This window comes from Anolis sagrei, chromosome 11 (genome assembly GCF_037176765.1).
Source record: "Anolis sagrei isolate rAnoSag1 chromosome 11, rAnoSag1.mat, whole genome shotgun sequence".
NCBI lineage: Eukaryota > Metazoa > Chordata > Lepidosauria > Squamata > Dactyloidae > Anolis > Anolis sagrei.
The window spans coordinates 29,118,817-29,141,715 of record NC_090031.1 but is presented as its reverse complement, the minus strand read 5'-3'; the positions used below and the strand labels follow the sequence as shown (position 1 = coordinate 29,141,715).

General features: G+C 45.9%; 1 protein-coding gene across 3 annotated transcripts in view; it reads right to left on the bottom strand.

Moving 5' to 3' along the window:
* SPECC1 (sperm antigen with calponin homology and coiled-coil domains 1) overlaps positions 1-22,899 on the bottom strand; it is an 81,962-nt gene that overhangs the window by 24,161 nt on the left and 34,902 nt on the right. For all 3 annotated transcript variants that reach the window (XM_067472106.1, XM_067472107.1, XM_067472108.1), the window contains 3 exons: positions 6,777-6,919; positions 4,553-4,656; positions 1,608-1,689 (listed from right to left, as the gene is read on the bottom strand). In XM_067472106.1, the coding sequence (XP_067328207.1) occupies positions 1,608-1,689; positions 4,553-4,656; positions 6,777-6,919 (329 nt within the window). The remainder of the gene's footprint in view (positions 1-1,607; positions 1,690-4,552; positions 4,657-6,776; positions 6,920-22,899) is intronic.

Here is a 22,899-nt window from a genome sequence, read left to right as displayed (position 1 = left end):
TCCGGAGACCCAATCCGGCCGGAAAGCGGCACGACTCCACCGATGCCATTGTTCTTCAATTATCGGATTAGAAGAAAAACATGACTCACTGGAGGAAAAATGATACCTTTTCGCAAAAAGGAAGGAAAAGAGGAAGGACACATTAATGGTGAACAGAGTACCCGGAGAGAGAAGAAAGGAAGCCACGTTGGACCTGAGTTTGCAAAGATGAAAAGGCGCTCATCTCCAAAAACTCAGGAATTCAAGTGGGATCAAAGTGTTCCAACGGCAGAAGTGTGGGCGGATGCATCCCTCCAAACGATAAAATAGCATTATTTCTGTTTAATGGCACGGTCCTGGCTTTGAAAGCGGTTGTTCTCCTCCAGAAAAATGACCCAGACAAATTTCAATGGGATGAGACTCAATGATGAGAGGTTCATTGGGAAACGATTGCAAAATGTACTCTAGCAGGATGGACGATGTCCTTCCCGTACAAGCCAAGTTTTGTGCAACTAAAGAAACTTTTCTCATATTTTTAGGATAGGACCAATTAGGAATAAAACTCATGTTACTGGAATTGGTAGAGAAAAAGTGAATAATATAATAATAAAAATAGGTAGAGAATAAATGGGTAGTAAAATGATAATAATAATAATAAAATAATAATAATAATAAGTAAAGAAGAGTCCAAGAAAATAATAATAAATAATACTAGGTAGCGAAGAGTTTTAAGAAAATAATAATAATAGGTGGAGAAGAGGGTAGGAAATATATAATAATAATAACAACAACAGGTAGAGAAGAAGGGAAGAAAATATAATAATAATAATAATAATAATAGGTAGAGAAGAGGGTAAGAAAATATAATAATAATAGGTAGAGAAGAGGGTGGGAAAATAATAATAATAATAATAATAATAATAATAGGTAGAGAAGAGTGTAGGAAAATATAATAATAATAATAATAAGTAGAGAAAAGTAAGAAAATATAATAATAAATAATGATAGGTAGAGAAGAGGGTAAATATAATAATAATAATAATAATAATAATAATAATAACAGGTAGAGAAGAGGATAAGAAATAATAATAATAATAATAATAGAGAAGAGGTTTAAGAAAATAGTAATAATAATAGGTAGAGAAGAGGGTGAGAAAGTAATAATAATAATAATAGGTAGAGAAGAGGGTAAGAAAATATAATAATAGGTAGAGAGTGAGAATATATAATACTAATAATAATAATAATAATAATAATAGGGAGAGAGGAGGGTAAGAAAATATAATAATACTACTAATAATAATAATAATAATAGGTAGAGAAGGGGGTAAGAAAATATAATAATAGGTAGAGAGTAAGAATATATAATACTACTAATAATAATAATAATAATAATAGGTAGAGAGGAGGGTAAGAAAATATAATAATAATAATAGTAGTAGTAGTAATAGTAGTAATAATAGGTAGAGAAGAGGGTAAGAAAATATAATAATAATGATAGGTAGAGGAAAGGGTAAGAAAATATAATAATAATAGGTAGAGAAGAAGTTTTAACATAGTGTATTGTTATTATTATTACTATTACGTTCTTCTGTTGATTGACACCCCGCTTTGTCTCTCCCTCGTACCTGTTAAGGGGAGTTCCGGCCGCTCGGAGGACTTGGAGAAGGTTTTCCCGGCCGGTTTGGCATGGCTGGCGTTGGAATGTCTCTGCGACAAGGAGAAGGAGAAAAGAAAGGTAATGTCAATACCAGCATTCAAATAATCTATTTGATGTCTTATCCAAGGCTTTCATGGAGTATATATCCTATACCTGTGGGATAATACCCAGAGAAAGAACCAAGGTATAGACAAGTGTAAAGAGTGCAGTGAGCAAGCTTGATTTGGATATGTTCGCATATGAGTAGGTCATCAGCTTGGAGAACTCCTCTGCCCGGGTGGCGTTCATTCGCCACTGCCTTGATCCTGGTGTGTTCTCAATACCAGTAGCAATGTTTTGCTCATTTTCATGGTTATTATTATTATTATTATTATTATTATTATTATCATTATTTATTTGTAATTATTATGTTTATTTATATCTGCAATAATAATAATAATAATAATAATAATAATAATGGGTTGCTGTGATTTTTCTGGGCTATATGGCCATGTTCCAGAAGCATTCTCTCCTGACGTTTTGCCTGTATCTATGGCAGGCATCCTCGGAGGTTGTGAGGTCTGTTGGAAACTAGGAAAATGGGGTTTATATATCTGTGGAATGTCCAGGGTGAGAGAAAGAACTCTTGTCTTGTCTTGAGGTAATAATAATAATAATAATAATAATAATAATAATAAACTTTATTTCTACCTCACCACTATCTCCCCGATGGCTTACATGGGGCCAAGCCCGGACAACATAATACAACATATGTTAGGTGTGAATGTTTCAATTGGCCACCTTGGTTACCATTTAATGGCCTAGCAGTTTCAAGGTCTGGCTTCTTACTGCCTGACCTTCTTACTGCCTGACCAATAATAATAATAATAATAATAATAATAATAATAATAATAATAGAAAATCAACAATAGCAAAACCCACGATAAATGAAGCCATGCACCAAATAAATAAATAAATAAATAATAATAATAATAATAATAATAAATACTATTTGGGATTGCAGAAGTTCTGGACAATCCCTATGTCAGACTAACACAGAGAAGCCATTGAAACCCACAGCACAGTTCCACAAAAAGGAAGAAAGCATTGCGTTTCCTGGAGAAGGAAAGAAAGAGCCACCGAAGGGCAAGCAAAGTCCCTTCCGGACTATTAATTAGCCTGGGAAAATTAAGCAGCAAACAAATACTTGGTTGTCCTTCTCTGCAAAGCTCTCCCTCACCTCCTTTCATTTCCCTCCTTCTTTCTTTCTTTCTTTCTCTTCCCTTTTTTATTCCTCCTTTCCTTTCTTCTTTCCTCCTCTCTGCTGCTGCCCCACAGAGAAGGGTATGGACCTTGGAAAACTATAACTCCCAGGACCATATTGTGTGGAGCTATGGTATTAAAAGTGGGCTCCAAGAGCATTCATTCCAAAGTGTGTAGGTGCACCCACAGAAGGGTATGGACCTTGGGAAACTATAACTCCCAAGACTGCATAGTATGGATCTATGGTATTTGATGTGGGGTCCAAGAGCATTCATTCCATAGTGTAAATGCACCCAGAGACGGGTATGGACCTTGGGAAACTATAACTCCCAGGAGGACTCCATCACATGGAGCCATGGCATTTAAAGTGGGTGCAAAGGGCATTCATTCTATGCTGTAAATGCACCAAGAGAAGGGTGTGGACCTTGGAAAACTATAACTCGCAGGACCGCATTGTATGGAGCTATGATATTTAAAGTGGGGTCCAAGAGCATTCATTCCATAGTGTAAATGCACCCAAGGTCCATTCCCAAGGGTATGGACCTTGGGAAACTATGACTCCCAGGAGGAATCCATCACATGGAGCCATGGCATTTAAAGTGGGGTGCAAAGGCATTCATTCCGTAGTGTAAATGCACCCAGAGAAGGGTATGGACCTTGGGAAACTATAACTCCCAGAACTGCATAGTATGGAGCTATGGTATTTAAAATGGGGTCCAAGAGCATTCATTCCATAGTGTAAATGCACCCAGAGACTGGTATGGACCTTGGGAAACTGTAACTCCCAGGACCGCATAGTATGGAACTATGGTAGTTAAAGTGGGTCCAAGAGCATTCATTCCATAGTGCAAATGCACTCAAGGAAGGGTATGGACCTTGCGAAACTATAACTCCGAGGACCGCATAGTATGGAGCTATGGTATTTAAAGTGGGGTGCAAAGGGCATTCATTCTGTAGTGTAAGTGCACCAAGAAAAGGCGTTGTTCGTAGACACCTCCAAGGTTATATGGTCAGCATGAGTGCATGGAGCGCCATTATCTTCTCACCATGGCTGTTCCTATTGCTCAACTCACATTTGCATATTTTCGAAGTGCTAGGTTGGCAGAAGCTGGGGCTGACAGCAGGATACGAGGATTTAAAGATCAAACTGCAAAGACTCTGGCACAATAATAATAATAATAATAATAATAATAATACTCACACAGTCCTAGACGCTTGGGAAGTATTCAACTTGTGATTTTGTGATACGAAATCCAGCATATAGATCTCATTTGCTGTGACATACTGTGTTTTTGTGTCAGTAAAATAATAATAATAATAATAATTATTATTATTATTATTATTATTATTATTATTATTATTCTAAGGACCAGGCTGTGGCACAGCTAGTTAGCTGCATTAAATCACTACCAACTGAGAGAGGTCATGAGTTCAGATCAGAGTGCGCTCCCAACCATTAATAGTCTAGCTTGCTGTTGACCTATGTAGCCTGAAAGACAGTTGCATCTGTCAAGTAGGAAATTTAGGAACCCCTTTATGTGGGGAGGCTAATTTAACTAATTGACGACGCCATGAAACCTTCCAGCAGCATGCACAAGAATGAGAAAGTACTCCATCAAAGGACTCGGTGTCACAAGTGGACGGTGGAAGGGCTGTGCAATTGGGGGTTACCTGTATGGGGGAGACAGCGGCAGCGGGGGCGGTCCGGGTGGGGATGCCGCTCAGGGGGCTCCGGGAGGCCTTGTGGGCCGGGACACTCGGCACGCTTCCAGGGCCTGGATCCGGAATGAGAGGAAGAAGGCAAAAGGGGGGGGGGGGTGGGAGAAAATGAATCTAGGATTCGATGGAAGATGCTCTGGGCTTGTTAGGAGGAAGACCCCCACCCACCCCAATTGTCGCTAGAAGCATTTCTGACTTCATTATTATTCCAGGAAGTCCCCAATAGAAGTTCTGCGGGTTTGTTCTCAAGCTGGATTAGTATGTCTGGCCTGGCTGAGGTGGACTAGATGCCCTTTGGGGATCTCTCCCAACTCTGAGAGTCCACTTGAGTCTCAGACAGTTTGAACTGAAGCTGGATGGCTATCTGTCAGGAGTGCTTTGAGTGTGTTTTCTGGTCTGGATGAGGAGATGGACTAGATGCCCTTTGGGGTCCCTCCCAACTCTAGTGTGAAGTACAGACTGCCTGAGAGTCCTGTAGAGTCCCAGACAGTTTGAACTAAAACTGGATGGCTATCTGTCAGGAGTGCTTGGAGTGTGTTTTCTGGTCTGGATGAGGAGATGGACTAGATGCCTTTTGGGGTCTCTCCCAACTCTAGTACGGACTGAGATTCCTGTGGAGCCTCAGGCAGTTTGAACTGAATCTGGATGGCTATCTGTCAGGAGTGCTTTGAGTATGCTTTCTGGTTTGGCTGAGGAGGTGGACTAGATGCCCTTTGGGGTCACCTCCAACTCTGAGAGTCCAGTGGAGTCTCAGAGAGTTTGAACTGAAACTGGATGGCTATCTGTCAGGAGTGCTTTGAGTGTGCTTTCTGGTTTGGCTAAGGAGGTGGACTAGATGCCCTTTGGGGGTCCCTCCCAACTCTAGTGTGAAGTACAGACTGCCTGAGAGTCGTGTGGAGTCTCAGGCAATTTGAACTGAAACTGGATGGCTATCTGTCAGGAGTGATTTGAATGTGCTTTCTGGTTTAGCTGAGGAGGTGGACTAGATGCCCTTTGGGGGTCTCTCCAACTCTGAGAGTCCAGTGGAGTCTCAGACAGTTTGATCTGAAACTGGATGGCTATCTGTCAGGAGTGCTTTGAGGGTGCTTTCTGGCCTGGCAGAGGAGGTGGACTAGATGCCCTTTGGGGGTCCCTCCCAACTCTGAGAGTCCACTGGAGTCTCAGAGAGTTTGATCTGAAACTGGATGGCTATCTGTCAGGAGTCCTTTGAGTGTGCTTTCTGGCCTGGCTGAGGGGGTGGACTAGATGCCCTTTGGGGGTCGCTCCCAACTCTGAGAGTCCACTGAAGTCTCAGACAGTTTGAACTGAAACTGGATGGCTATCTGTCAGGAGTGCTTTGAGTGTGCCTTCTGACCTGGCTGAGGAGGTGAACTAGATGCCTATTGGGGGTCCCTCCCAACTCTGAGAGTCCAGTGGAGTCTCTGACAGTTTGAACTGAAATTGGATGGGTATCTGTCAGGAGTGCTTTGAGTGTGTTTTCCGGCCTGGTAGAGGAGGTGGACTAGATGCCCTTTGGGGTCCCCTCCAACTCTGAGAGTCCAGTGGAGTCTCAGAGAGTTGGAACTGAAACTGGATGGCTATCTGTCAGGAGTGCTTTGAGGGTGCTTTCTGGTCTGGCTGAGGAGGTGGACTAGATGCCCTTTGGGGTCCCCTCCAACTCTGAGAGTCCAGTGGAGTCTCAGACAGTTTGATCTGAAACTGGTTGGCTATCTGTCAGGAGTGCTTTGAGTGTACTTTCTGGCCTGGCTGAGGAGGTGGACTAGATGCCCTTTGGGGTCCCTCCCAACTCTGAGAGTCCAGTGGAGTCTCAGAGAGTTGAAACTGAAACTAGATTGCTATCTGTCAGGAGTGCTTTGAGTGTGCTTTCCGGCCTCGCTGAGGAGGTGGACTAAATGCCCTTTGGGGTCCCTCCCAACTCTAGTGTATTTACAGAGTGTGCGAGAGTCCAGTGGAGTCTCAGGCAGTTTGAATTGAAGCTGGATGGCTATCTGTCAGGAGTGCTTTGAGTGTGCTTTCTGGTCTGGCTGGGGAGGTGGACTAGATGCCCTTTGGGGTCCCTCCCAACTCCACCTTGTCCGAAGAGTATTCCTCCGAGGCTGAGAGAGTGTGCCCCAGCATCGGAGGAAGACGATAGGGTTGTCAAGACCTGTCTCAGAAGCCAAAGCGTGGTGTTTACCTGGGCATCCCAAGTCAAAGGACTTGATGAGCGACTTGACGGTGGCCAGGGCGTCCGGCGGGGTCTGTGACGCCTGGTTGGCGGAGACGCCCTGCCAGCGGACGGAGGGCTCTTCCAACGGGTTCGGACCCTCTTTGCACGGCCTGCAAGAAAAAGGACAAAGTAATAATAATATGTTGACAGTGCTGAGGATCCACCAAAAGCCCTCCCTCCCATGACATTTCAGGTTTTATGTGTCTCCTCCACCACAGACATCCCAGTGCTTCTTACTGTGATATTATGTCCATGTAAATATCTATATATATAAAAATGCTCTGTTCGTTTTGAGTGACATCATAACTCAAAGTCCGCTGGATGAATTGTCACCAAATTTGGCCACAAGACACCTACTAACCCAAGGAGTGACCATCACTCAAGAAAATTGATTTTGTCATTGGGGAGTTGTAGTTGCTGGAATTTATAGTTCATCTACAATCAAAGAGCATTCTGAACGCCAACAATGATGGAATTGAACTAAATGTGGCAGACAGGACTCCCAAGACCAACAGAAAACACTAGAATGGTTTGATGGGCATGGACCTTGAGTTTTGGAGTTGTAGTTCACCTCCATCCAGAGAGCACTGTGGACTCAAACAATGACGGATCTGGACAAAACTTGGCATGGATATTCCATATGCCCAAATATGAACACAGATGGAGTTTGCGGGAAATAGACCTTGAGATTTGGGAGTTGTAGTTGCTGGTGATATCGAGCTCTTTTTGGGGGGCTTTCCCATCGAGGAAGGCCCCAGAAGACCGCCAAGGGGGTCTTTGACCTTGGTGAGCAGCCAGCGAACGCCAATCCAAAGATGCAAAAATATTAAGAATTAATCCCACCAGAGGCTGAAGAGGTATCCAGTGACCGAAGCGTTTATTTCTGCGATTCAGCTGAAAAGGATGCGTTACAGGGATAATTCCTCCATAAGCATGCCGGGGTACAGTGATGCAGGCATATTTATACAATTTTTGAAAACCCAGAGTTCAACCCTCCTGCCCCTGCTCCTCTGATGTTCCCCGCTGTGATTGGGTGATGGGCGGACACCTGGGAAGCAGCCCTCCCGCCCCTGGCGCCTCTGTACCAATCAGGAAGCTCCAGTGGTCTGTAGGGTCCAATGGGGAGACCTCTGTCACATGGTGGCGACAGCCAATCAGGAGAAATGGGGGCGGGATGAGGGAGCACAAAGGAATCTGGGAAAGGAATCTGCAGACAAAGGAATGCCATGTGCTCAGCGAAACAAAGGAAAAATGTCTCCAGATGTTTGACAAACAAAGGCTTTCCTGTCCTTGATGAGTCTGGCAGGGAATTTGAATAGGCTAGATCGATATCGGACCACCCGGAGGGTCAACAATACCTGGGTGAATTAATCAGTCTCTTTTTCCGAAGCTCTGCTGACCCTTGTTCCTTCGCTGGCCATGCTCCGAGGGCTAGGGTTGGGGCCAGCAGCATTGTCCATGCAAAATGAGTCAATCAATGGGTGATTTGGGGGAAAGAGGCTTGGGCTCTGTCCCCAGGCAGTTCCTGGTCACGCTGGTTTTCTTGTGGGGCGAGGGTCAAGGGGGTGAGGATACAGAGGAGTTCATAGGGGTGACATATTTCATATTCATAAGCCATAGGCATCACCAGTATACAGGCATTCCATATATCACCACCCACCACCCATCCCAACCCCAATCCACAGTAATAAGAAAATATTTTATTCATTTCATAAAAAGAGAGAGGAAAGAACTAGAAGTCCCAAAGTCTGGACGGAAGGGTTTTGGGTGCAGGGGCCAGTCCATGCATCAGGCTGGCCACCAGAAGATCAGTCCAAGGTCCGGGTTGGTCAACAGAAGATTGGCTCCTTCTAGGAACAGGAGCTGGAGCTGAAGGGGGAGCTGGGTTGGGTAGTAGCAGAGTCCATAGTCCAGCGCACAAGCCAGAGAATTCACAAGGAGGAAACAGGAACCCAGTTATGTGTGCTGGGTCAGGAAGCAACAGAATCCATTGTCCGGCCCTTGGCGAACTATAAATACTTGGGGGGATGCTTGGCATCAATCCTCCCTTCGAGGCTGGAAAATGGTCACACTCATTTTCCCAAGCCTCGACAATTCTTTAGCACCCAGGGCCTCTTTTTAGACTGATTAGATTGTATTCTGTTGATTATTTCGGGACCCAACTTAAGCAACAACAGCAGGACCCAGCAGGGTGGGAGAGACCAGTGGCAGAGTGTCCTTTGGGTTGGAGAAAAGAAAGAAAAAAAAACTGAAGCAAGAAGGTGAAGACGGTGGAGGCAGGGGATGATGGAGTCCGTGATGGCAGTCAGCATGGAGCACTCAGGGGTCCCGAGTGAATCCTCAATGGAGAAGGATGGCACATGGTGGAATTCTCCCATCTGGCAGTGGTCCTCAGGCCTCCTGGGGGCGCTGGCTCCTCCCTTGGTACTGAAACAAGGAGAGCAGCCGAAGAAGAAGAAGATGGGGCTCAGCCTTGCTACTCCTTCTGGCGTGGCGCCTCCTGGTGACCGCAGACAGGTCCGGCTCTCCATCATCACAGAGGCTCAGGGATAGTGTCTAGGACAGTCAGAAAGAAGGTTTACAGCCCCCCCCACCCCCCCTTCCCAGCCCAAGGGTAGTTAGTGAGGAAACAAAGGGAAAAACTTTCATACCTAGTGAGGGCGTCAGTGGTCTCCTTTGGGCCACTCCTCTGCACAGCTTCTGGAACGGGCAGGGCCTCCTTCTTTCATGGCAGTTGCTGTGGGATCCTGGTTGCTCCTCCTGCGATGGCATTCCCCCGTGGGGGCTCAGATCAGCCTCTAGGAGGGGCTGTCTCTTCTGGGCGGCATGGGGTCTGGTCCTGCTCTCCTAGGATCTTCCTGTGCCATCTGGGTTCCACACAGGAAGGTCCACAGACCTCCCATTGTTCACCTCACCCAGGTAGTTGTCCTCAGCGGCAGGAGTGGATTATGGGTCCCACAGGTCGATCTGATGTCTGGTGGTCTCTTCACTGCGCAGAGGAGACCCCTGGACCTCAACGTCCTCCTCATATTTAAGGCAGTTAATGGGATAATTTAAACATTCACATACATGCACTCAGGGGAAAGGGAGGGAGGAAGGGCCAGGAAGGAAAAAGGCATTAGAGGGACTGTGTGTGTGAGAGAGAGAGACTTAACCATAGATGTGGGTGAAATGTCAGGAGGGAATGCTTCTGGAACATCCCTTTCTTAGGTTTGAGGAGAAGGAGGTAAGAGGAAGCAGCAGGATTTCCCTGTGAGATAGAGGAAAGAATTCACAGAATATTGGCTTCTTAGAAGATGGGAAGGGAGGGAGAAGAGAGAGAGAGAAAAGAGGTATGGGCTTCAGAGACATAAACACAAAGAACTCTTTTTGTGATGCCTGGTTCTTAGAAAGAAAGGGGAGAAGTGGAGAGAGAGAGAGAAAAAAAACAGCAAACTTGGAGGCAAGGATCATCGCCTCTGGAAAATGGGTTTTGTAGTTGTGCAGAAAAGAAGGGGAGATTGAAGATGTGAGAGGGGTAGAATTCCATCTGTTTGCAAGAGGGAAGGAGAAACCCCCAAGGCCAGGGGAAAGGTGGTCAGAAAGAGAAGTTGAAAGCAAAAGGGGGTGATCTAGCTTTTGAAAGTAAGTGGGGTGCTCTGGTGAGATGGGGATTTGTAGTTCTAGAGAAGAGATGGGAGAGGAAGGGAAGGAGTGATGTGCCCTCCCCCCATCTACACAGAAGAAAGAAACATGGCAGAAAACACAAGTCTGGGCTGAAACTTCCTCCCCTTCTCCCCCCTCCCTTAGTTTGCATTTCCCAGAATGGGAGAGAGAGGGAAAATAACAAATCTGGATCAGCCCCTTTTTCTTCCAGGTTCCAAGGGAGAAATGGGAACAAAGGGGTCAAACAAAGGAAGGGAGGAAGGAGGAAAGGGAGACTCCTCCCTTTTCTCTTCCCCTTCCTGTTGAGAAAGGAGGAAATCTTTTTGGAAACCCTGGGAAGCATGGCCAACAGGAGACAAAGGAAAAAAGGTACAGGCAACCCCCCCAAAATAGACATTTGGGGGCTCTCCCACAAAAAAGGAGAAAGAAAAAAACAAGCACAGGTCAGACCTCTCTCCTCCTGGATTTCAAGGGGGGGGGGCAAAGGGGTCACTTTTTGTACAAGCTATTTCTCTTCTCCCTCCCCTCTCCTTTCCAGTGAAAGAGAGAGAGAGAGAGAGAGAGAGAGAGAGAGAAAAGCCAAACTTGGAGGCATTGATCACCCCTCCTTCTTAGCAAAAAGAAACAGGAATAGGAAAAAAAGCCCCCTTTTACACCTCCCTTGTCTGCAGGGGGAGAAAGAGAGAAGGGGTTGAAAGCAAAGAGAGAGAGAAAAGGGAGTTGGGAGTAATGGGAGATGGGGAAGAGAAGACAAAGGCACTGAAGATTTAGCTTTAGAAAGAAGGGGATTGGTAGTAGCTTGGGGAAGAAGGGAATGAGCAAGGCCTTCTTCTCCCATCTGAAGGGAGGAAAAGGGGAGGAAGCCAAGGTGGCACAGGAGGAAGCAGGAGAGGGAGAGAGCAAAGAATCTACTTCCGGTCCCCTTTTTCAGAGAACTACCCATCCCTAGTGCATTTCCTCAAGGAGCAGTAAAAAGTAGAAGGGGCATATAAATTCAGACATATCATAAATAGGGAATAGGGAAATGGAGGGGTTGGGAAGGGAAGGAAGGAGTCAGGGAGATTGGGTAAAGGGAAATGGGAATGGGATGGTAGGGGAACAAGCAATTTTTTTTTCAAAGGGAGGGGGTGAAAAAGGTCTGGAGGGGGTTTCTGGGAGAAGGGGGGGCCTTGTGGCCTTCCTTTTGCATGGTGAAAGTTGGGCACAAGCTCCTCCCTCCACCCCCTTCCGGCTTTGGTCAAAAAGCATGAAATATGAGCAATTTCTTCCCATTTTGCCCGTCCATGACAGTCTTCCGCGCTGCCATGTGGGGACCAGGAGGTTCCACCTTCCAAGGGCCTTAAGGGCCACTTGGGCATGCTATATTTGACCATCTTGGCCTGCGTCGACGAATTGTGACGCTTGCCTGTCCCAATTGGCCAAGAACTTATCTAAAGGTGTTTCTTTTGAGACAGGACGTTTGGGCTTGGGCCCACAAACACTCATTTCTAGCTCAGCCTCTGCCTACCTAGCAGTTAATGGGAAATGTCCAGCCAACCGCAACAAAGACTTTCTCCAAGAGTCCCTTCCACTAGAACTGAGTGGCCAATGCCTGGCAACTTGCAGGCGAGGAGAAGGACGCTTCCCCTCCCAACAGAGTTCCAGGTATGCAAAACGCAAATTGGACTGCAGATATCCAAACCCAAATCGCCAGATCTTCCCAGACCTCACCCAGGAATTTGTTACCGAGCCCCGCAATCCCGACACCCAGTGGTCTTACTCCGAAGCTGAGCAAAGGGACCCAGGACCCCTCCCACCTGAGAAATCTTGGCCTGCCCGCGGTTGCTGTTACTTACCCCCCAGATGTCTTCCCCCTTCCGCGTCGGTCACTCCTCTTCCAGGAAGTCCTTGGATCAAGGCTTCCCTGGCACTCCTTTGTGCCGAAACTCCAGGTCAGAGCTTGGGAGGAAGTGGCTGCGGGAGAATTTGTAGTTTTGTCAAGAAGGAGAGTCCAAATTAAGAGAGGCGCCTCTTTTCCCAAGCCGTTCCTCCTTTGCTGCTGGCCCGAAGAATCAGACCAAGGTGCCTGCTTGAAAATTTAGGCTATAATTTAGTCTGGACCTCAAGCAGGAGTCCCTTCGTGGTAAGCCAAATGATATCGAGCTCTTTTTGGGGGGCTTTCCCATCGAGGAAGGCCCCAGAAGACCGCCAAGGGGGTCTTTGACCTTGGTGAGCAGCCAGCGAACGCCAATCCAAAGATGCAAAAATATTAAGAATTAATCCCACCAGAGGCTGAAGAGGTATCCAGTGACCGAAGCGTTTATTTCTGCGATTCAGCTGAAAAGGATGCGTTACAGGGATAATTCCTCCATAAGCATGCCGGGGTACAGTGATGCAGGCATATTTATACAATTTTTGAAAACCCAGAGTTCAACCCTCCTGCCCCTGCTCCTCTGATGTTCCCCGCTGTGATTGGGTGATGGGCGGACACCTGGGAAGCAGCCCTCCCGCCCCTGGCGCCTCTGTACCAATCAGGAAGCTCCAGTGGTCTGTAGGGTCCAATGGGGAGACCTCTGTCACATGGTGGCGACAGCCAATCAGGAGAAATGGGGGCGGGATGAGGGAGCACAAAGGAATCTGGGAAAGGAATCTGCAGACAAAGGAATGCCATGTGCTCAGCGAAACAAAGGAAAAATGTCTCCAGATGTTTGACAAACAAAGGCTTTCCTGTCCTTGATGAGTCTGGCAGGGAATTTGAATAGGCTAGATCGATATCGGACCACCCGGAGGGTCAACAATACCTGGGTGAATTAATCAGTCTCTTTTTCCGAAGCTCTGCTGACCCTTGTTCCTTCGCTGGCCATGCTCCGAGGGCTAGGGTTGGGGCCAGCAGCATTGTCCATGCAAAATGAGTCAATCAATGGGTGATTTGGGGGAAAGAGGCTTGGGCTCTGTCCCCAGGCAGTTCCTGGTCACGCTGGTTTTCTTGTGGGGCGAGGGTCAAGGGGGTGAGGATACAGAGGAGTTCATAGGGGTGACATATTTCATATTCATAAGCCATAGGCATCACCAGTATACAGGCATTCCATATATCACCACCCACCACCCATCCCAACCCCAATCCACAGTAATAAGAAAATATTTTATTCATTTCATAAAAAGAGAGAGGAAAGAACTAGAAGTCCCAAAGTCTGGACGGAAGGGTTTTGGGTGCAGGGGCCAGTCCATGCATCAGGCTGGCCACCAGAAGATCAGTCCAAGGTCCGGGTTGGTCAACAGAAGATTGGCTCCTTCTAGGAACAGGAGCTGGAGCTGAAGGGGGAGCTGGGTTGGGTAGTAGCAGAGTCCATAGTCCAGCGCACAAGCCAGAGAATTCACAAGGAGGAAACAGGAACCCAGTTATGTGTGCTGGGTCAGGAAGCAACAGAATCCATTGTCCGGCCCTTGGCGAACTATAAATACTTGGGGGGATGCTTGGCATCACTGGGATTTATAGTTCACTCTTATAGTGACTCTTCTGACATCCCCTCGCGATGCCAGGTTGAGAAAGGATGCCTTAAGTCCAACTCACTTCACCGGTGCAAGAAAACATAATCAAAACCTTCCTGACAAAGAACCATCCAGCCATAGATATAAATAGGTAGATATGATTCACTCACACACACACACACACACACACACACACACACACACACACACGAGGGTTGAATGAAAAGTAATGCCTCCACTTTCGTAACTCCTCAACAGATGGCAGTACTGGTATGCGGCAGGTACTGGCTTGTTCAGTAGACTCTCCTCTACAGTTCCATTTTGGCAGGAAACCTTAGCATTGAACGGTTGTGTTGTTAAAGTGCGAAGTCTGGAACCCTGCGCAGACGGTCGGTCAATGCAACTTAAGCAATGTGCAGTCATTGAATTCTTGACAGCAGAAGGTGTCACCCCAAAGGAGATTCATCGGAGAATGCAAACTGTTTATGGCGATTGTGTTGATGTGATTACTGTGCATCATTGGGCGGGAAAGTTTAAAGATGTTGAGGTGGGAACGTCTGACTTGCGTTGGACGTCCTGCAACAGCAACCACCAAGTCTCACAAGCAAAAGGTTGACAGATTGATCCAGGACAGTCGTCGTATCACTCAGAGAGAAATTCCAAGCATAATCGGCATTTCACAAGAACGTTTGGGTCACATTATTGCTTTGCTTGGCTATCGGAAGATCTGTGCATGATGGGTACCCAGCATGCTGATGCCTGAAATGAAAGCGCACAGACTTGAAACTTCAGTGACTGGATCTCACCCCTGTATGACATCCTCCATACAGTCCAGATTTAGCACCGTCTGACTTCCATCTGTTCCCGATAATGAAAGAAGATCTGCGGGGACATCATGATGCTACTGATGAAGACGTTGAGAGAACTGTGAGATGCTGGTTGCAGAAAAAGAGTGTCGACTTCTTCTGTGACAGCTTCAGAAAACTTGTTCATTGTTCAAACTTGTTCAAATGTATCCAATTGTCTGGTGACAGATTGATTCAGGACGATCGTCGTATCACTCAGAGAGAAATTTCAAGCATAATCGGTATTTCACAAGAACGTGTGGGTCACATGATTGCTTTGCTTGGCTATCGGAAGATCTGTGCACGATGGGTACCCAGGATGCTGACGCCTGAAATGGACGCGCACAGACTTGAAACTTCAGAGACTGGATCTCAACACCGTACGACATCCTCCATACAGTCCAGATTTAGCAATGTATGACTTCCATCTGTTCCTGATAATGAAAGAAGATCTGCGGGGACATCATTATGCTTCCGACGAAGACGTTGAGAGAACTGTGAGACGCTGTTTGTGTCGACTTCTTCTGTGACAGCTTCAGAAAACTTGTTCATAGTTGCCATAAATGTATCCAATTGTCTGGTGCACTTTATGCTTCCGATGAAGACGTTGAGAGAACTGTGTGATGCAGGTTGTGTCGACTTCTTCTGTGACAGCTATCACACTATCATTTTGCTTGGCTATCAGAAGATCTGTGCACAATGGGTACCCAGGATGAGAGAACCGTGAGATGCTGGTTGTGGAAACAGAGTGTCGACTTCTTCGGTCACGGCTTCAGAAATACATTCAGAAATGTATCTAATTGTCTGGTGATTATGCGGGAAAGTGAATAGTGGTAGTTAAAGAGCACATTCCCAGGATTATTTCTGCATTTGATTTATTAAAATATTCCCATCCAAGCCCAAGTAACGAAGGTGGAGGCATTACTTTTCATTCAACCCTCGCAATAATAGTAATGGAATATTGGATGGTTTGCACACCTCTCAGTTCGAAAACTAGGCTGAGATGCCAACATGTGTCATTTCCGACTTGCAGGGTTTTCTTGGCAAGGCTTTGCGTTGGCCGAGAGAGTGTGACTTGCCCAGCGAAAGGGTTTCCGTATCCGTTGCGAAATCTTGGTCCCCATTCCATCCTTCCAAAGGGCCACCTGCTTGACTTTCTCACAGGGAGGAAATAAAGTCGAGACGGAATTTTCTTTCCTCCCCGTTTTCTCAAGCAAGAACGCCAGATCCGTTTGCTTTCTCCTCCTTCTCCCTCCAGCTGCCGGACTATTAATAGGCTCTCCATCCCGAGTCATCTTGGGATGATTTCCCTTTTGGCAAGGAGGCGCCCTCAGGAAGGGACAAGGTCAGCAATGACTTGGTGGCCGGGCCTCTGAGCACGTGCAGAGCGCCAGCCAAGACAAGGGGCCTAAGGGGGAAATAGCACCCTTTTATCTTCTGCTGAACCATTGAACTGATGAACTTGCAAACCGAAAGGTCGCCAGTTTGAATCAGGGGAGCGGGAGAGCTCCCACTGTTAGCCCCAGCTTCTGCCAACTTAGCAGTTCTAAAACATGCAAATGTGAGTAGATCAATAGGTACCACTCCGGCAGTAAGGTAATGGTGCTCCATACAGACATGCTGGCCACAGGACTGTGGAAGTGTCTACGGGCAACGCCAGCTCTTCAGCTTAGAAATGGAGATGAGCACCAACCCCCAGAGTCAGACACGACTGGACTTAATGCCAAGGGGAAACCTTTATCTTATTACTACATTACATTATTATTATATATTATTATGCTGGCCACATGACCTTGGAGGTGTCTACGGACAATGCCGGCTCTTCAGCTTAGAAATGGAGATGAGCACCAACCCCCAGAGTCAGACACGACTGGACTTAATGCCAAGGGGAAACCTTTATCTTATTACTACATTACATTATTATTATATATTATTATGCTGGCCACATGACCTTGGAGGTGTCTACGGACAATGCCGGCTCTTCAGCTTAGAAATGGAGATGAGCACCAACCCCCCAGTCGGACACAATGGGACTTAATGTCAAGGGAAACCTTTATCTTATTACTACATTACATTATTATTATATATTATTATGCCAGCCACATGACCTTGGAGGTGTCTACGGACAACGCCGGCTCTTTGGCTTAGAAATGGAGATGAGCACCAACCCCCCAGTCGGACACAACGGGACTTAATGTCAAGGGGAAACCTTTATCTTATTACTACATTACATTATTATTATTATATATTATTATGCCAGCCACATGACCTTGGAGGTGTCTACGGACAATGCCGGCTCTTTGGCTTAGAAATGGAGATGAGCACCAACCCACAGAGTCAGACACGACTGGACTTAATGTCAGGGGAAAATCTTTACCTTTACTATAGAGAGAGAGTTGTGGCCTTTTGCTGAACAGGGAACAACCTTGCAGATTGGTACAAGGCGGAAAAGACAAATAGAAGATGGAGAAAAGGAAAAGAGAAGGAGAAAAAGTGAAGAAAGGAAACAAAGAAGTAGAAGAGGAGAAGGGAAGATAGAGGGGAAGAGAAGGGAGGAGGAAAGAAAGAAAGAGAGGAGAAGGAAAAGAAGAAGAGGGAAGGAAAGAAGGAAGGAGAAAGGAACGGAGGAGAAAGGAGGAGGAAAGAAGGAAGAAGGAGAAAAGGGGAGGAGGGGGAATTGGAAAGGGTGAATGAAGGAGAAGAGGAGGGGAGGAGGAAGAAAGGAAGAAAGAAAGAGAAGGAGAAGAGGGGGAAAGGAAAGATGTAAGAAGAAGAGGGAAATAGGAAGGAAAGAGGAGGAACGTAAAGAAAGAGGGAAGGGAGGAAGGAAGGGGAAGAGGAGGAAGGTAAAGAAGAAGGGAAGGAGGAGAGGAGGAAAGGAAAGAGAGAAGGAGGAAGGGGAAGAAGGAAGAAGAAGAGGAGGAGGGAAAGAAGAGAAGGAAAAAGGAAGGAAGAAGAGAAGAAAGGGAAAGAGAGAAGGAGGAAGGGGAGGAAGGAAGAAGAAGAGGAGGAAGGAAAGGGGAAGGAAAAAGGGAAGAAAGGAAAGGAGAAGAGGAGGATGGGAAAGAAGGGAAGGAAAAAGGGAAGGAAGGAAGGAGAAGAGGAGGAAGGGAAAGGAGAGAAGTAGGAAGGGAAGGAAGGAAAGAAGAAGAGGAAAAGAAAGAAGGAGGGAAGGAAAAAGGGAAAGAAGGAAAGAAGAGGAAGGGAGAGAAAGAGGAAGAGGAAGAAGGAAGGAAGGAGAAGAGTAGGAAGGGAAAGACAGCATGAGAACAGACGGAGGAAGGCAATAAACACACTTATTGAAAAATGTAAACGGCATGGAGAACATCTCTGAATGAGAATTCCTTGGGAAATAATTTCCCAATCCTTGTCCCCCTGGAAATGGTATCCTGTTGGGATCATGATGCTGTTTTAAGCCAGGTGTCGGGAGTCTTATGGATACGGGGGGGAAACGGAGACCTGGACCCACAACCTTGTCACCAGCCGCACGTTTATTTAGCACTTTTTGTACAGCTCCATTCAAGGCATGGCTCCACACAAACAATCCTCAAGACCATTACGAGTCTCGCACAAGCATGGACACGGTTATCACAGAACAGCGTCACAATGGCGGAACGGCGGCGCAAACCAGGAATTCGGCGAATGGGGTAACAACGATCGGGAAACGGGGATCCGTTCGGTCCCTGAATGCAAAAGCCAACCTGTGCAAATTTCGGAGCAAAACGATGCCGGAAACGAGCCCAGCGCATTCCCTCCGACTTTCCCCTGAGTAAAACGCCCTCAAAGGAGGAAACGATGGGTCCCGAAAAGTTAACCCGTTATTCCATCCCTGAATAATCGCTGCGGTTTTATCACCGCGGCGGAAGAAACATTCCTATTCTAGACCGAGATTCCCCCCGTACTGAAGTATTCGGAAACACTCTGCAATATTTTTCAGTGCGGAAAAACGAGAGCCAAAAAGAAGAAGTTTCCTACACAGAAAACACATTTTCTCCCGACATCATGTGCTTTTTTCGGTGCAAAGATGTATTTCTGGCGCAGAAAACACGTTTTAGTGCAAAAAAGGGATTTTGTGCAGAATGTTTTGTACAGACGTTTCGGGGAGAAGATTCTGCACAGAAAATTTTGTACTGCAAACAGCCCTACGTTTCTCTTTTCAGACAAAGCTAAGCTTTAAAATGCACCGAGACATTCAAATACTGATAGCAAAAAAGGAGTCCCAATTATCGGGAGTTCTAGTTTTCGGATGGAAAAATAAATAATACGGAATATTCTTGCCATCCTGTCGCTGTAGCTTCAAATAGATAAGACGGGAACATTTCCTGTGTTGCGACGGTTCTTAGGGTGCGTAATAACATCCACTGTCAGCACAACTTTGAAAGAAAACATAATCAAATATATATGTGTGTGTGTGTGTGTGTGTATGTATATATCTATGAGGTTACCACTTCCATCTGCCCTGGCAATTTCAAGGCAAACCTGAGATAATGCAATCAACTCCACCGTCATCTATAAATGTTTTTTGGTCTAATGACCAAAAAAAACAAAGTTATATTTCCTGGATTTCAAAAAAGAAGAAATCTCAAGATTCGGAAATTATCTTCCAAATCGTGGTCTTGTGCCGCCCCCTTGTGGCGGGTCTTTGCCAAGGCGAGCCTGCCAAATATTCTCCTAGAAATCCTATGGACTGGGTCTAAATCCCGAAGAAGGAAAGTGCTCCTCATGCGGAAGAGTCTGGAGCGTCTTTTTCATCCGGATCTGCTCTTAGTTGCTCTCTGTGGCCTGCCCTCCGGAGAAATGGGATCCCAGAAGACGAGAAGCTGAGCAAAAAGTCGATCGTTTTGTAAGGTTTGGTCCCGGCGAGAAGGTGTAGAAACGTTTCTCGCTCCGTTTGGGAAACTCCACTCATTGGAAGTTTGGACATGTTCGGCTTGATCAGTCGCTCTGAATGTCGTTCTTCTTAGTTTACCGGGATGAGAGATCTGCAGAGACACAGGGAAAGAGAGATGTGATTGAAGGCATACTTTTATGATTTTACGGAGTTTGATGTAGTCTTCAATCTCCAAATACAAGTTTTGTGTACTAACGCGGAATCACGGTAACTCCCATCCCCTGCAGCCCAGACAGCCTCAATGTTACTGAGTTCATCAGAATTTTGGATTGACCATTTTCCCCGGAAGCGTAGGGGCAACTCAATGTATGAGTGACCTATCCGTTAGACCGTGTTTCCTTTCTGTTGACAACAGCGCTACTCTTACTGAGTTCATCAGGATTTATTTCTGTTGACAACAGCCTCACTCTTACCGAGTTCATTGGGATTTCAGATTGACCATTTTTCCCGGAAGCGTAGGGGTAACTCAATGTGTGAATGACCTATCTGTTAGACCATGTTTCCTTTCTGTTGACAACAGCCTCACTCTTACTGAGTTCATCGGAATTTTGAATTGACTGTTTTCCCCGGAAACGTAGGGGCAACTCCATGTGTGAGCAACCTGTCTATTCGGCCGTGTTTCCTTTCTGTTGACAACAGCACTATGTTTACTGAGTTCATCGGGATTTCCTTCTGTTGACAACAGGCTCACTCTTACTGAATTCATCTGAAATTTGGCTTGACCGTTTTTCCCGGAAGCATAGGGGTAACTCAGTGTGTGAGTGACCTATCATTAGACCATATTTCCTTTCTGTTGACAACATCACTACTTTTACTGAGTTCATCGGTATTTCCTTCTGTTGACAACAGCGCTACTCTTACCAAGTTCATTGGAATTTTGGATTGACCGTTTTCCCCGGAAGCGTAGGGGCAACTCAATGTATGAGTGACCTATCCGTTAGACCGTGTCTCGTTTCTGTTGACAACAGCGCTACTTTTACTGAGTTCATCAGGATTTCCTTCTGTTGACAACAGCCTCACTCTTACTGAGTTCATCGGAATTTTGAATTGACTATTTTCCCCGGAAGCGTAGGGGTAACTCAATGTGTGAGCAACCCATCTATTAGACCGTGTTTCCTTTCTGTTGACAACAGCATTACTCTTACTCAGTTCATCGGGATTTCCTTCTGTTAACAACAGCCTCATTCCTACTGAGTTCATTAGAATTTCAGATTGACCTTTTCCCCGGAAGTGTAGGGGTAACTCAATGTGTGAGCAACCTATCTATTAGACTGTGTTTCCTTTCTGTTGTCAACAGCACTACTCTTACTGTGTTCATTGGGATTTCCTTCTGTTGACAATAGCCTCATCGGAATTTCAGATTGACCGTTTTCCCCGGAAGCGTAGGCGTAACTCAGTGTGTGTGACCTATCTGTTAGACTGTGTTTCCTTTCTGTTGTAACATCATTCACCTTTTGGAGAAGAGATGCACCCACAACACCTCAGGGACCCTGACCCTCACTCCTTTCCTTCATAACAGTCGCCAAACCCAATGGCGCTATGTTTCCGGAATCTTACCCATGAGATCGGCGCACCAAATAGACAACCTCCAAGCCCTTTGAGGAGCATCTAACACTGAGGCAGGTGGACAGTTTAAACAAACACGGTAGTCCCCTCCCTGCCTGGTTGTGAACAACGAGAGCGTGGCAGACTCCGGAAGCTTCTGGCAAGACGGGACACAGGCCGCAGCAACACAAAGGCACGCGGGGGGAGCAGGACACATCGGTGGAACAAGGAGGAGGAGAGAGCTTAGGACACACACAACATAGCGCAAGCGGAACTGTGGGAGAGAGAAAGGGAGGTTAACGAAACAACAACAACATGTATCACAAATGCTGAAGGAAGGGAGTGGGTTAGTGGGATTTCTGTGTTTTGCGGGAATCTGATAGCCATCATCACTTACCTTGAGTTTGGAGACCTTGCGGATTAAGGATTTGGGTCGGCCGGCATCTCCAGAAACCAAACGGAACTTCTGTGTGTGTGTTTTGTATTCTTGTTTGTGAGTGTATATTCACAGGTACAAACAGTGGGTGAAGTCAGACTAGGAAATGGCTGGAGGGATCACCTTATGTCATAGTGACTTCTTACTGATGCCTTGCTATTGTTGCTTAGTGGTAGTGTAGTGGTTTGAACGCCGAGTTTGCGAGATATGGGTCCCGTTCCCTGCTGAGCTAGGAAACGCACCTTACTCCGGGCCTCTTCTACAAATGCGATAACTTGGCGACACATACCGTATTTTTTGGGCTCTGCTTTCTCAGTTTTGTGAGACGATAAAGGATATAAGAAGCAGATAAACCAAAATCCGAGTGAAACCAGAGAAAGAGACAGACAAACGGAGAGACGGAGACAGGTCAGTAACGCAAGGAAAAGGGTGCCGCTTGGAATGAGACGCTAGTTTATTTCTTAAGGTTTAAATGGATCCCAATGAATTGTTCTTCTCTGTCTCAGCATTAAGGCCAACATGATGGACGTAACCCAGCCATTTGTTGAAGGGCATGTGGACAATTTCAACAGAAAGGAGGAAAACATGAAAATGAACACAATTTGGCTACGAGTATTTTTTAAAATTCCAAAATCAGGACAGTAAATAAAGAGCAACACTCAGAAAACAGGGAAATTCTGGACAAGAAACAATCAGGGCCAGCTAATCACCTTTCAACAAAGGATTTCCTCAAACAGGAAGCAGCCAGGCTTTGAAACTGCAAGGCTATTCAATGCTAATCAAGCTGGCCAGTTGCAACATTCACACCTGCCTCAAACAGACAAGAGTTTTTTCTCCCACCCTGGACATTATTCCACAGGTCTGGAAAATCTCACTTTCCTAGTTTCGAGCAGGTCACATATCACATATTTTCGTTTCTTGATTGTGGACGGTCACTTGAAAACCAAAAGAACGTGTGATACACGGAATTCGTATGGCCCTCGGTGTTTTGTACTTTTGAGTAAGGTAAACTGTTAGCGCTATTTTCCTGTTCACGTGTTTTGAATTTAGAAGTTAATTAGAGAATAATATGTAATGTTTCCAATGAAATCAAATACGTTTAATCTTCCCCGAGTTTTTTTTCCCCCTTTGTTTTGTGTGGTCTTCAAATATGAAAGAAATGAAGAAGTGAAAAGTACGCCATTTGCAATTAAAGTTTCATAAAATAGTTTGTTTGCATTTAAATGTTAGCGGTTCAAAGCATGGGTAGGCCCCGACTAC